A 13,061-nucleotide genomic window follows, 5' to 3' on the forward strand; every position below is an offset into this window, starting at 1 on the left:
CATCAATTCCCATCCTCTCAAGCAGACGCCCTCTCCTCTTCAGGCAGATGATGTCCCCTCTACAAACAGACAACCTCTCCTCAAGGAGATCACATCACTCCTCAAGCAGATGATGTCCACTACAGCAGGCAATGTTGATGTCCATCCTTCATCAACTCCCATCCTCTCGAGCAGACGCCCTCTCCTCTTCAGGCAGATGATGTCCCCTCCACAAACAGACAATCTCTCGTCAAGGAGATCACATCACTCCTTAAGCAGATGGCGTCCACTATAGCAGGCAATGTTGATGTCCCTCCTTCATCAACACCCATCCTCTCAAGCAGACGCCCTCTCCTCTTCAAGCAGATGATGTCCCCTCCACAAACAGACAACCTCTCCTCAAGGAGATCACATCACTCCTTAAGCAGATGGCGTCCTCTCAAGCAGGCAATGTTGATGTCCCTCCTTCATCAACACCCATCCTCTCAAGCAGACGCCCTCTCCTCTTCAAACAGATGATGTCCCCTCCACAAACAGACAACCTCTCCTCAAGGAGATCACATCACTCCTTAAGCAGATGGTGTCCACTACAGCAGGCAATGTTGATGTCCCTCCTTCATCAACACCCATCCTCTCAAGCAGACGCCCTCTCCTCTTCAAGCAGATGATATCCCCTCCACAAACAGACATCCTCTCCTCAAGGAGATCACATCACTCCTCAAGCAGATGGCGTCCTCGCAAGCAGACAATGTTAATGTCCCTCCAACAAGTAGACAACATCCGTCTTCAAGTAGACAAAAATCTGTCAACATGCAGGCAATGTCCTCTGGTCAAGCAAACGAAATACCACCCCCTCAACAAGTGAACACCTTGAGTCTGATCATATTGCTGGTGAGTTACAGGGAGACTCAAAACCGAGGTTCCTTGTACCTGGTGTCTATGCCAGGGCAAGCTAAGACCCCACCAAGTGAGAAACATGAGTAGCTTGCGTGGACTCTATCTCTCTCGCCAAAGTCGGACCACTAGGCCAATAAACCCAATTGGCACCTAACCGTAGTGGCACGCAAGATACGCTCATCCCGCCTTGGAGGAGGATTACTCCTAGGAGAATGACCCCTCCAAGTGCAGAGCGAACGCTGAAGAAGAAGAAGCTGGTGAGTTACAATTCCAACAGGCATTCATTTGTTTGGGAATGTGGTGAATTTGGCAGATCTCTTCAACTGGTTCATGGAACGCCGGACATCTCAAATGATCCTCCCATCATCATTGCATGTTAGTGAGAAAAGACTATTCTTGATGTTCCCAATCGTAGAATAGCATTACCACATAGCTGGAGTAGTCGGTCAACCTGGCCCTGGGACATGTTCTCAGTAGGATACCACGACAACATCTGCAATGGTTTTAGGACATTCTCCCAACAAATGGCAGAATCTCTACCCGTTTGGCTTATCCTTTGAGGTTCGGCCCTCCCGAGACTCTACAGAAAGACTCTAAAACAGTATGACATTTTTTGCTTTTATTCAGGACGCTAACCACTTTACCATCGAGATACCTTGAAACTGTTATCTTACCGGGTACATCAATTTCATTATGACAGGCAACAACATGCCAATCCAGACCGAAGAATGAGCAAGTTAACATTATGAAGTGGGTCCCATGAAAATGGGGTCCGAACATTCAATTATTGAGTGATATTTTAGGGCATGTACTTCTCATGAATTTTCAGGGCTTTGTAACTTGAACACATCTAATGAGTTTATAGCCATTACATGATGAACATTGGTAAAAACAAATACCGGCAAATTTGCCAGCAAAAGACTCAAGCCCAAGGTTATCACGAGGCTTCACTCAAGAGAGGCAGTTCCAGGAATTTACATAGACAGGTAGGCCAAGGTTATGCAACTTTGGAGTCTTCCAAAGATGCTAACCATGGGTCATGTTATTACCCATCCAAGTTTTGCAGATTCTGAATGACCATTGCAGTCTTCATCAAATTTGTCTGCAGTTTTTAATATGATCGCCTGCTTTTGCATCTGATTTTCCAGTCATCAAGATCAATTCATATACAGTGGGGTAAATACATGTATATCAGGGAAATTCAGAAGAGGCCTACACTGGCCTATTTCACATTTCTTATTCCATATAACCCAACATGTATCAAAGAGGGGGGACCACAGATGCAATAATATAGATAAATACAAGTGAAGATGCTAATAATCCTAGCTTATCATACCTGCAACAAAGCCAGTGCTCACCTTCCAAATCAGGAAGTTTCCTCAACACCAAAATCAGGCAACACGGCAATAGACTGTGTGTGTTAAAACCTGTAGCAACACACAACACTAGCTAAAGAGAACATGAAAACTAATTAACATCGAAATACATCATACAGTGTAGCAACAATCCACAGAGCCTCATCTTCTAATTAAGCATTACAGCAATGGGGTAGCAGACTTTCGATAAATGCCTATAGATGGCGTAGCAAGGCCCGTGCAAACCACGTAACGACCACGCCAACTGCTGATGATGAGAATGTCGTCACAGATAAAATCTGATATTTCATCACGATATCAATCATTATAAGCTTGGTGCAACTACAAGATGCAATGCAGCTTTTTTGACGAACTTTATCATCATTATAACTATACATTTATCTCTCATACAATTAACACTACACATGACTGCAATGACAATATCATACATAAAAGAATTCTAACCACTATACTACATGTAGTATGTGGTTATTCTCACTACATTATTAGTACATGTAGAACATGTAAATATAGCTACGATAAAGTTACATTATAACTCTATTAAACATATGAAAGTCACATAATTAAGGCATAATACCTGACCGAAGTTGGTAATTGGGCCCGTTAGCCACAATCAAGAAAAAACAGAGACATGCACTATTGAATATATAATGTCAGCCGAGCAAACAAAACATCTCACACAATAAGCACATTTCAAAGAACCTACAATATGCATTTCTGCAAAATGGTCATTCATCAACTCTCACCAAACTCGGAGAAGAATTTGTATCTGGAAATGCTTTCCTATAGTTTCTCAACAATACAAGTACTTGTAATGCATTGATGCATCAAAGCCTTGTAAGTGAGGGGGAAATACAAGGATTTCTGGTCTGGCCGTCATCTTTTGGTCAATGTCCAGTTACACATAAACACGTCACTCCCAGAATAAAATAAGATAACTTTCTGGGTTGTGTGAGCTGAACAAAAAGTCGTAACTTGATCAACGTTGACATATTCTATGATTAAAAAAGAACTTGGGACTATAAGTCCGAGCTCTTACACTGGACAACCTCTCAACATCTGTTACACCTTGAAAGCAACATCAACAGCAGTTTAATGCTTTTCAAGTAATTCCTCAAAGAAATAATTCTCACGTTCAACATACAGATGTTCAATTCCAAAAATATCACACATATTTCTTTGTTGGTATTGATAATAACACGTGACGCACCCAGGCGTTGAAACAAGAATAGAAAGTTTCCGATGTTTTTACAGTGGTACAGGTAGACAAACCATTCTGACAACAGAACTATTCAACCCTTATGAGACAGGGCTATTTCTGTATCAGAAACCTGTCAACAAATGTCACCATCAATTCAATGGCAAAGATCCTGAATGAACCTCAAGCCAGAAAAAATACGATGATAAATTCTTGAGGAGGAACCTCAAACACTCTACCATACATCCTTGTTTCAAACATTTGTCGGGATTCGTACAGGTATATCACTCAATTCGACTGTCTCACATGTTTATTAAACAGCACAAGATCTGTTCGAATACAAGAATGTGATTTGATCATGGGGACTGCCAGCCTGTCCTCGTTGGGGCGATCCTGTTTAGTGTTTTGACACAGCACCAGCAACTTGTAGGACAACCTTAGCATCACTCTCCGACTGCAAAACAGAGAAGATAAATAGGGTGGTGATTTCCAGTCAGACCAGTTGTTGGTGATCAGATTAATGATAATTATAATATTGAGTTCTTATACAGTGCTTTTCCATGTTTCCCTGTTTAAAGCACTTTTGGGACATCATATTATTACCCTGGTCTCCACAGAAGTCAATCAGGGGTTTCAAGGAGCAACCAGAAGGTGCTCATTTGAACTCGACCAGTAGGGGAACCAAGCAGTGTCTCGGCCAGGAGTCGAACCCACGACCTCTTGATCATGAGGCCGACTCTCTTCCACTGCCCCAGGTTCTGCTGAACAAGAGTGCATCCTACTATAGAGTTGGCATGCCTGCCAATCGAAGTGATGTGTACAGGCGACATGAACACATAGACTCTTTCTTTAAAACCATCCCATAACACCACCCGCTGACATTACCTCCCCTCCACTTTCTACCTGATCCCAAGGGGAAACCTAAAACCACCCCCAAACACCACCCGCTGACATAACCTGCCATCCACTTTCTACCCGACCCCAAGGGGAAACCTAAAACCACCCCCAAACACCACCCATTGGCATAACCTGCCATCCACTTTCTACCTGACCCCAAGGGGAAACCTAAACCACCACCAAACACCACCCGCTGACATAACCTGCCATCCACTTTCTACCTGATCCCAAGGGGAAACCTAAAACCACCCCCAAACACCACCCATTGGCATAACCTGCCATCCACTTTCTGCCTGACCCCAAGGGGAAACCTAAAACCACCCCCCGCTGACATAACCTGCCATCCACTTTGTACCTGACCCCAAGGGGAAACCTAAAACCACCCCCAAACACCACCCGCTGACATAACCTGCCATCCACTTTCTACCCGACCCCAAGGGGAAACCTAAAACCACCCCCAAACACCACCCATTGGCATAACCTGCCATCCACTTTCTACCTGACCCCAAGGGGAAACCTAAACCACCACCAAACACCACCCGCTGACATAACCTGCCATCCACTTTCTACCTGATCCCAAGGGGAAACCTAAAACCACCCCCAAACACCACCCATTGGCATAACCTGCCATCCACTTTCTGCCTGACCCCAAGGGGAAACCTAAAACCACCCCCCGCTGACATAACCTGCCATCCACTTTGTACCTGACCCCAAGGGGAAACCTAAAACCACCCCCAAACACCACCCATTGGCATAACCTCCCATCCACTTTCTACCTGACCCCAAGCGGAAAACTAAAACCACCCCAAACACCACCCGCTGACATAACCTCCCCTCCACTTTCCACCTGACCCCAAGGGGAAACCTAAAACAACCCCCAAACACCACCCGCTGACATAACCTCCCATCCAATTTCTACCCGACCCCAAGGGGAAACCTAAACCACCCCCAAACACCACCCATTGGCATAACCTGCCATCCACTTTCTACCTGACCCCAAGGGGAAACCTAAACCACCACCAAACACCACCCATTGGCATAACCTCGCCTCCACTTTCTACCTGACCCCAAGGGGAAACCTAAACCACCCCCAAACACCACCCATTGGCATAACCTCCCATCCACTTTCTACCTGACCCCAAGGGGAAACCTAAACCACCCCCAAACACCACCCATTGGCATAACCTGCCATCCACTTTCTACCTGACCCCAAGGGGAAACCTAAACCACCACCAAACACCACCCATTGGCATAACCTGCCATCCACTTTCTACCTGACCCCAAGGGGAAACCTAAACCACCCCCAAACACCACCCATTGGCATAACCTGCCATCCACTTTCTACCTGACCCCAAGGGGAAACCTAAACCACCCCCAAACACCACCCATTGGCATAACCTGCCATCCACTTTCTACCCGACCCAAGGGGAAACCTCAATAACACTCACCATGTTCCCAATCATACTCAAAAGCTTCTTCTTTGTGTTACTCTCCTAAAAAAAGACAATAATAGGTTTAACAACTTTCCGACTCTGACTCTGACTTGAACTACGAGATTGATTCGCAGTCAGTTATGGACATCCTTGGTATCAATGATGTGATAAAGGAAAGAATGCCATTTTGGCCACGGTTGTACCTTAGGAAATAGGAGGTAAATGCCACTGCAGACTAAAATCATATTCGTACCTCATTTTGTTTCTTGCCACTCGCTGCCTGTTGTCCCTGCCTCCCTCCCCCACCACGCGGCTTCCCCATCCTATCGTCATATCCCTGTCCAGGGCCAGGCCTTCCCCATGCCTCGTTATTCCTTTGTGAATAGCCTCCGTGAGAATTTCTATTAGCACGATTGTCTCCACCCGGACCTTGATTGTTTTGTTGTGGCATGTTTGGTCGTTTTCCACGTCCTCGAGCTTCCCATAAATCACCTGGATAACAGTCATTGTTGTACATTACATTATTGTTTGACATGCCCTGAAAGTTACTCCCAATGCTAAAATCGTCTCTAGTCCAATCAGTAAATCCATGATCTAAGCGTACGTCTCGTGCCGGCATACGGCGATCCCGCATCCCCATGTTTTGATCCCGCATCCCCACGTTTTGATCCCGCATCCCGATGTTTTGGTTCATCATCTGATTACCCATCATGCCTTGCTGATTACCCATCATGCCCCAGTTGTGATTCATCGTCTGTTGGTTGCCCATTTGCTGCATCAGCAGGCCACGTCCACGACCTTGTTGTTGCAAGTGACCTCTATTGTTGAAACCTGAAAGTTTTGTGAAGGAAAAATGCCTTTAGAATCAAGAATATTTCCTCGGTGGAAATTTGAAGGGTTTATTCGGGGACGAGGGGACAGTCACTATTACTCAATTGTATCAATCACTATTACATGTAACCCTTGAGCCCTCCAAACGCCCGTGGACGCCCACAGTTTTTTCCTTCAAACGCCTGTGACCCAGCGATTTAGGGGTGACGTCTGCCTTGAAAGTGCTGAATGAAAACATTGTTCAACTCGAGCCGATTTTCGGAGCCAAACCTCTGCTCAATCATGGAGTTATCCGTTACTGACGAGTGATGAGTGATCTACAAATTTCATGTTGAAATAGCTCATTTTTAGACATTTTTAGGCATTTTTCTGGAGGATCAGATAGAAAAACAGGTTAAAAGGAAATTCATGCCCCAACTTGTTTACCTTGGTGCCCCATCATGCCCCTCCCCAAACTCAAGGGTCCATAGTGATCCCTGGTCTTAGGTAATGGAATGCTCATCAATGGTCGAACATCGCCACCCCTGAAAAGGTGAATAAATACTTAAACTGATTATGGAACAAATATCAGCAAAATCTAGGCCATCATGTGAATCAATAAGTCAATTTCATATTTTTATATCACGATCCGTCACCTCAAGAAGACAACTCAAATCATTCTACTTTTCAATGAAAAAATTTTCAGAATAAGAAGCAAATTGATTATCAGTATACACATAATATAACCAAGTATAAATTACAATAATTACAATTATAATCCATATTTGATATAACATAAGAATGCATTCATACAAATCTTAAATAGCTGTCCAAACAACAACCTCAACATTACCAAGAAACTTGAACTAAAAAATACACAAATTACATTGTAATTACAAAAAAAAACATCAACACACCAATTTTGCCTGCCCTGTCCCCCCCATCCTCTATTCCTTGAGTCCATGCGTCCATCTCGGCCACTCTGACCACCCCTTCCACTCTGTCCAGCCCTTCCACTCTGTCCACCTCTGCCGGAACTTTTCCCACGATCATTGGCACCAGACTTGTCCCCGGATTTTTGCCCGCTTCGTCTAGCCTTTGCTTCGGCTGCATCCTTTGTGAGGAGATCGGAGTACATTTTCCCCCTGGGCTTTCTGTCCCGATTTTGTCCTTGATTTGTATCCTTTTTCAGTTCCTTAGAGTCTGAAAGAATTGAAAAAAAAGGAGGATCCGCTATAGATTGGTATTCAGGTTCTGATACAGACGACTCTTCATTACAGCAATATTCAGCACTGCCTCTTGTGTTCATTCAAGGCAAGTTCTCACCATTGATGATCTATTCTAAAATACCTTGGTACCGTAAAGTCAACTTTTAAATGGAAAATGCATAAGCCTCGTTCTGAGAGCGGAGTGTTTTGGACACGCAACCAAGATGCTCTACCAAAGTTCCCTCGGGTTGCACTAAAATGTGGAACCATGCACACGTCACGTCAATGGAATTTCAGCTCACTTCAGAAGTTTGAGGCTCTTAAAACACTGCTTCCAACACAAATCAGTCAAGGAAGCATCAACCACCCTAAGTTTTTTAATGAGCACTACACATATTTGCCGAGAAAAACGCTCCAAATAGCCCATTTGCGTGGATTTTAGCATCACTTGAGCGAGCCGATGCGGACTTCCTATGCGCGCTGTACAAAATGTACATGTCTCATTTTCTGTAACGTTGCCGTAACATAATGTAAACAATGGCGCTACCGGCGCTCCGGCCGGGCCGGCGATGGATGGAATTTGCCAAATTCGCATATTTTCGTGGCCTATCTTTTTAAGTTTGAGGTATTTTAGAATAGAAATTGAACCCTCGGCTTCGGACCTTGGTTGAGTTACCAAGACACTCTCGGGTGGAGCTAAAATTTCGTCCAAACCCTCGCCTGTCGGCTCGGGTTTGGACTGTATTTTAGCTCCACCCTCGAGTGTCTTGGTAACTCAACCAAGGTCCTCCGCCTCGGGTTCAATTCCTTAATTCAATATACTGTAGAAACTTCAATGCCGTTTATTATAACTGTAATGATTTCGACAAAACCCTATATCTGGATTTGGATACTCTTGGCCTCACCGGTCGAGCCAATGTGTCTAGTTGGTGCTTTACCCAATCATTGCAATCACGACGCCTACTCAGTATGCTACAGGGTTCTAGCCTATGCCGGCAGCAAAGTAGGATGGATACCCGACTAGCCTTACCAGGTGTTGTATCCTTAGAGTCATCCAGCTTCACTTTAATAATCTGACCACGACCTTTGGACTCGATGATTTCCTCTGCGTACTTCAATGCCAGTTCTTTCTGCGTCGTCGTGTTTTTCTCGGATGCGATTATTTTGGCCCAGTCAGCATAGTGCTTAGCCTGAAAGGTAAACAGGCAGTTGACATGTTACTCACTCTATTTCAAATTCTTCATTCTAAAACATCTTGGTAACGGGATCAGGACAATAACCCCCGGACCTTTAGCCGGCGGATATATACCCCCGGGACATTCACCCCCGGCCATACACCTGCGGACATTTACCCCGTAGGACACTTAACCCCCGGACAAATACCCCCCAAGTAACAATATCAATTCAACCCAACTTACCATGTAGTTTAGCTGGTGGCGAATACCTTTGAGGTGAGGAAAGAGGTCATTGGATCGCAACGAGCCACAATCACATATTGTACAGCAATACTGCAGGACACGTTTACTATTGAACGAGTAAATTTCCGTCACATTCTCAATACCTGAAATTAAAAAGATCCAGTCTTGACGCAAAATCTTTAATTAGACCAGCATTTTTACCAGAGTAAAAATAACTGGTGATAACCTCTTATGCAGTTCATTGACTGGAGTCAGTATTGTTATGCAACGGTATGCAATGTTACCCAGATGCCGAGCTCACATAATCAACTACCTGAGGGAAACTTGAAACTGCGAAGATTTATCAATGGACGCTTATTCCCGCCTTAGGTTTTAACCGGGTCGTTCAAAACTCCCCATTTTTACAAGTGTTTCATGATTGGTTTCCTTTAACAAATTCACTGATATGATATTGATAGGTGATACACCACCCAATGTTTTCTGAACATGCTTACTCATATTTATCACTGTGCAAGATCTACATGCACACAGCAGCCAAGACAGCTACTTCCTGGAATCCCAGTTTATCCAGAACAGCAAATCTGGGTTCTTCCTGGATTTGAAGCAGACCCTAATAGTGGTAGAACACTGATCTTTTTCTTCTGCGTAAGCTCTGCACTTGGAGGTGTCATTATCCAGACAGTATTCCCCTCTTAGGCCAAATGGGCGTTTTAACATGCCACTACAGTTAGGTATCAATTGGGTTTATTGGCACAGTGACTCGGTCTTTGGCCAGACTGATCTGTCCAAAAGTGCTAGCAACTGAGCTGCAAGTATTTGGCTCCTGTGTTCGACCTTCCAAAAGGTTAGATCTCAAGTGTTCTTTCTATTAAAATCTCACCTAGTAGCGGTTCTTTGATATCCTCCAGGTCAAGATTAGCACAGATGTCCTCGATAACAGTGCCGGATATTTTAAGAGCGGCTTCAAGCGATTTCCGGTGGCCTAGACTCCGGTAATGAGCTTTCAGTGTGTCAACTTGTAGGAAAGATTTTGAACAGAGCTGGAAATAAATAGTTTATTGATAATAGAGATTTAATCTTGACATATCTGTCTTTATTAGTGCAATCAATAGATCAGTGCATAGTGGTTAGAGTGCAGGTTCATAATCATGAGGCTGTGGGTTTGACACTGTTGGGATCACCTTTATTTTGTCTTCGAGTAATTGATCAAGGCACTTAACCCTACTTGCATCTCTCAACCCAGGAGTGAATGGGCAGCTGATGCTGGCAGAGATAGCAATGAATGTGGAGTGCTAGCATGGAGAAGCAGCAGGGGAGTCGGGGTTGAAAAAAATATCAGATGAGCTGACTCAGACAGGTCCTTTCTTGTTATCAACAGCTTTTGCAAGGAAAAAAAGATAATAGTATAATACTCCAAGTGATAAGAACAGACTCTTTCCCAATGCAGACTTCCTCTTTTCATGCTCAAAACTACATGATGATCATACCTTACAGTTGAACTTCCCACCATCGTGCTCCCCCTCTTCCTTCTCTTCATTTCCATCACCGCCCGCTGAAAATTGAAATGATACAAAAAATGAGACCTAACATAGCAACAGCCATTAAAATCCTCAAATAAAATTAAATAGCAGGGTAGACAGGCTTTGCACGTAGCCACTCAGCCAGGGACAGTAGAACTTCTCTATCAAGGACACAATCGAGACTGACAAGTGCTGTCCTTAATAGAGAGGTGTCCTGATTACAGAGGTCAATTGAATGGAAACTACATGTACCACTTTGGGACCAAAACTAGTGTCCTTCATGGAGAGATGTCCTTAATAGAGAGGTGTCCGCTAAAGGAGGTTCCAATGTACCTAACAAGTCATCCTGTTTCTTCGCTGCTTGCTTGGCATGGAAAATACCGATGACATGACTCTGGTAAGCGCGATCTCCTTTACAGTATATGGTGCACACATCACAGTATATGAGGGCATTTGCACCAGAACTTTTCTGAGATTCACCATCCTCTTGGTTCTCAATCTCCTCCGTTTCACCATTCTAAAAATAAATCAAATAGCTCAAGATTCATACACAATAAAGACAGACATTGACCGACAATATTTCTGATTGATATAATAACTAATAGGTCTAGCCATCAAATGGAAATGACTATCTGTCCATTGGTCAAAGGCCCTAAGATTTGAACTCACATGCATAGGTGGGACCAAGGGAGTCCACCCTTCCATCTCTTTCTACTACAGCTGAAGAATCTTTCATACAATGTCATACTAGTGACCATGATATTTTGGAATTGGTTTTCATCCTGGATCCCCCTGCCATGTGTCAAACTGCAAGCCTATGTACTGCAGTGTACATGCGTTTAATATCCTAAAGTGTTTAACTAATATATCATGCGAAAAACCAAAGTCTCATGTTTCAAACTCCCAAGTGTCAAATTACCAATGTGACAATAATCTCTTCAAGTGTCAAACTCGCCTGTGCAAAGCCCCAGCTAACGTGAAACCCTCTCGTCACTACTGTCCATGCGAGAAACTTACCCCTTCCTCCATTACAATATCCTCCCCTTTTTCCCCTTCCTCCATAACAATATCCTCCCCTTTTTCCCCTTCGGAATCTGCACAGTGACTACCGGATGAAGACGATTCTTCGTCATCAGCATCCCGCCCATCACCTGAGCAGACAACAGGGGATTCACAAGTCTCAGTTGCAGCGGACCCTGGGACTGCATTGTCGTCTGAGACAGTAAGTCCAATCACCGAATCCACAACATCATCCAGCTCTTCTGCAGCATCTTCTTCACCTAAAGTATAATGAAACACATTTATCCTTAGTGGTGGACACTTGTACATTTTAAAAAGACAACTGTCAACAGCTCTCACCTTACACACAAAGGTCACCAAATGTTCAGGAAATGTTGCTTATTAGGGTAATGACCATCAAGTTTATTTTCATGACAAGTTGATATAAAACCAGGTGTACCGGTATGCTGTTTAGGATGACCCAAGATGTACAAAAACCAAGACAAAATCATTAGGCCTTTTTTGACAAAGACGTATCAGAGGCAAAACAAAACAAATGCGCACACTCAGAACACATCAGGAGGCCTAAGCCAACTTTGGACAATGCCATATAAGCCACTGTCACCATTGTTCCATGTGAAATGCATCGCCTGACTGTGGTCTGCGCCCTACTATAATTTACTTCTACGAAAAGGACGATCACGATGCCAAGATCACCTCATAACGTGCAACGAGTAAATACCTTTTGTCCATTTTGATATGACATTACCACAGGCAACTGAAGTTAAGCATTACATACATGTACAAGAAATAATGCATCGTGGCCCCAGACGGCGGACACTGTAGAATGGGGAACACCGATTTTTTTTGGGGGCCTGTGCAGTCGAGTGGCCTAACAGCCACCGGCCGGCGACTTTTATTCATCATGTTCCTGGACGTTTTTACTGCGATTGCATTGTGCACGCAACTTAGAACGGGCCTTTTTAACAGAGAATTAATGATATAAGTCAGATGCGTTCCATAGCTCAGTGCTTTGATTCTAAATTGGAGAATTATTGACCTTTTTCCAGACAGGAAAGCGATGGCTTCTCGTCGTCGGACATTTTAGTTGTTGTTGTCGTGACAAGAATCCCCCAATGCTTGTCACAGGTCTCGTTAGAGAGTTTTTCCCGAATGTACGCGATGATGACGTGCCCCATTAACAGGACGTAACATCTATTTTAACATGCGCCTGGGACTAATGGTCTGCTTAGACTGAAACCCAGTATTGGAAGAAGATGTAAAGAGCAAGCTCTAGTGAACTCACACAACTGTTTGACATGGGGG

At 44.0% G+C, this 13,061-nt stretch overlaps 1 protein-coding gene across 1 annotated transcript; it reads right to left on the minus strand.

Annotated features, from left to right (window-relative positions):
- Window positions 1–1,480: 1,480 nt before the first annotated feature.
- On the minus strand, window positions 1,481–12,838 carry LOC135489403 (uncharacterized). The gene is made up of 13 exons (XM_064774746.1): window positions 12,796–12,838; window positions 12,478–12,513; window positions 11,754–12,016; window positions 11,070–11,253; window positions 10,704–10,768; window positions 10,097–10,256; window positions 9,217–9,359; window positions 8,829–8,988; window positions 7,508–7,793; window positions 7,038–7,135; window positions 6,034–6,611; window positions 5,796–5,840; window positions 1,481–3,904 (listed from the first exon to the last, which is right to left on the minus strand). The coding sequence occupies exons 1-13, from the start codon at window positions 12,836–12,838 to the stop codon at window positions 3,848–3,850; spliced, it is 2,118 nt and encodes a 705-aa protein (XP_064630816.1). The 3' UTR covers window positions 1,481–3,847.
- Between the last annotated feature and the right edge of the window lie 223 nt (window positions 12,839–13,061).

The sequence above is a fragment of the Lineus longissimus genome, chromosome 6 (assembly GCF_910592395.1).
Source record: "Lineus longissimus chromosome 6, tnLinLong1.2, whole genome shotgun sequence".
Taxonomy (NCBI): domain Eukaryota; kingdom Metazoa; phylum Nemertea; class Pilidiophora; order Heteronemertea; family Lineidae; genus Lineus; species Lineus longissimus.

Excerpts from the sequence above, each read along its gene's own strand:
- LOC135489403 (XM_064774746.1), bottom strand. The coding sequence starts at position 12,838 with ATGTCCGACGACGAGAAGCCATCGCTTTCCTGTCTGGAAAAAG. Across the intron at positions 12,017-12,477 it reads CATATCAAAATGGACAAAAG|GTGAAGAAGATGCTGCAGAA; the intron begins GTATTTACTCGT and ends ATTATACTTTAG. Across the intron at positions 10,769-11,069 it reads GAAACAGGATGACTTGTTAG|CGGGCGGTGATGGAAATGAA; the intron begins GTACATTGGAAC and ends TTCAATTTTCAG.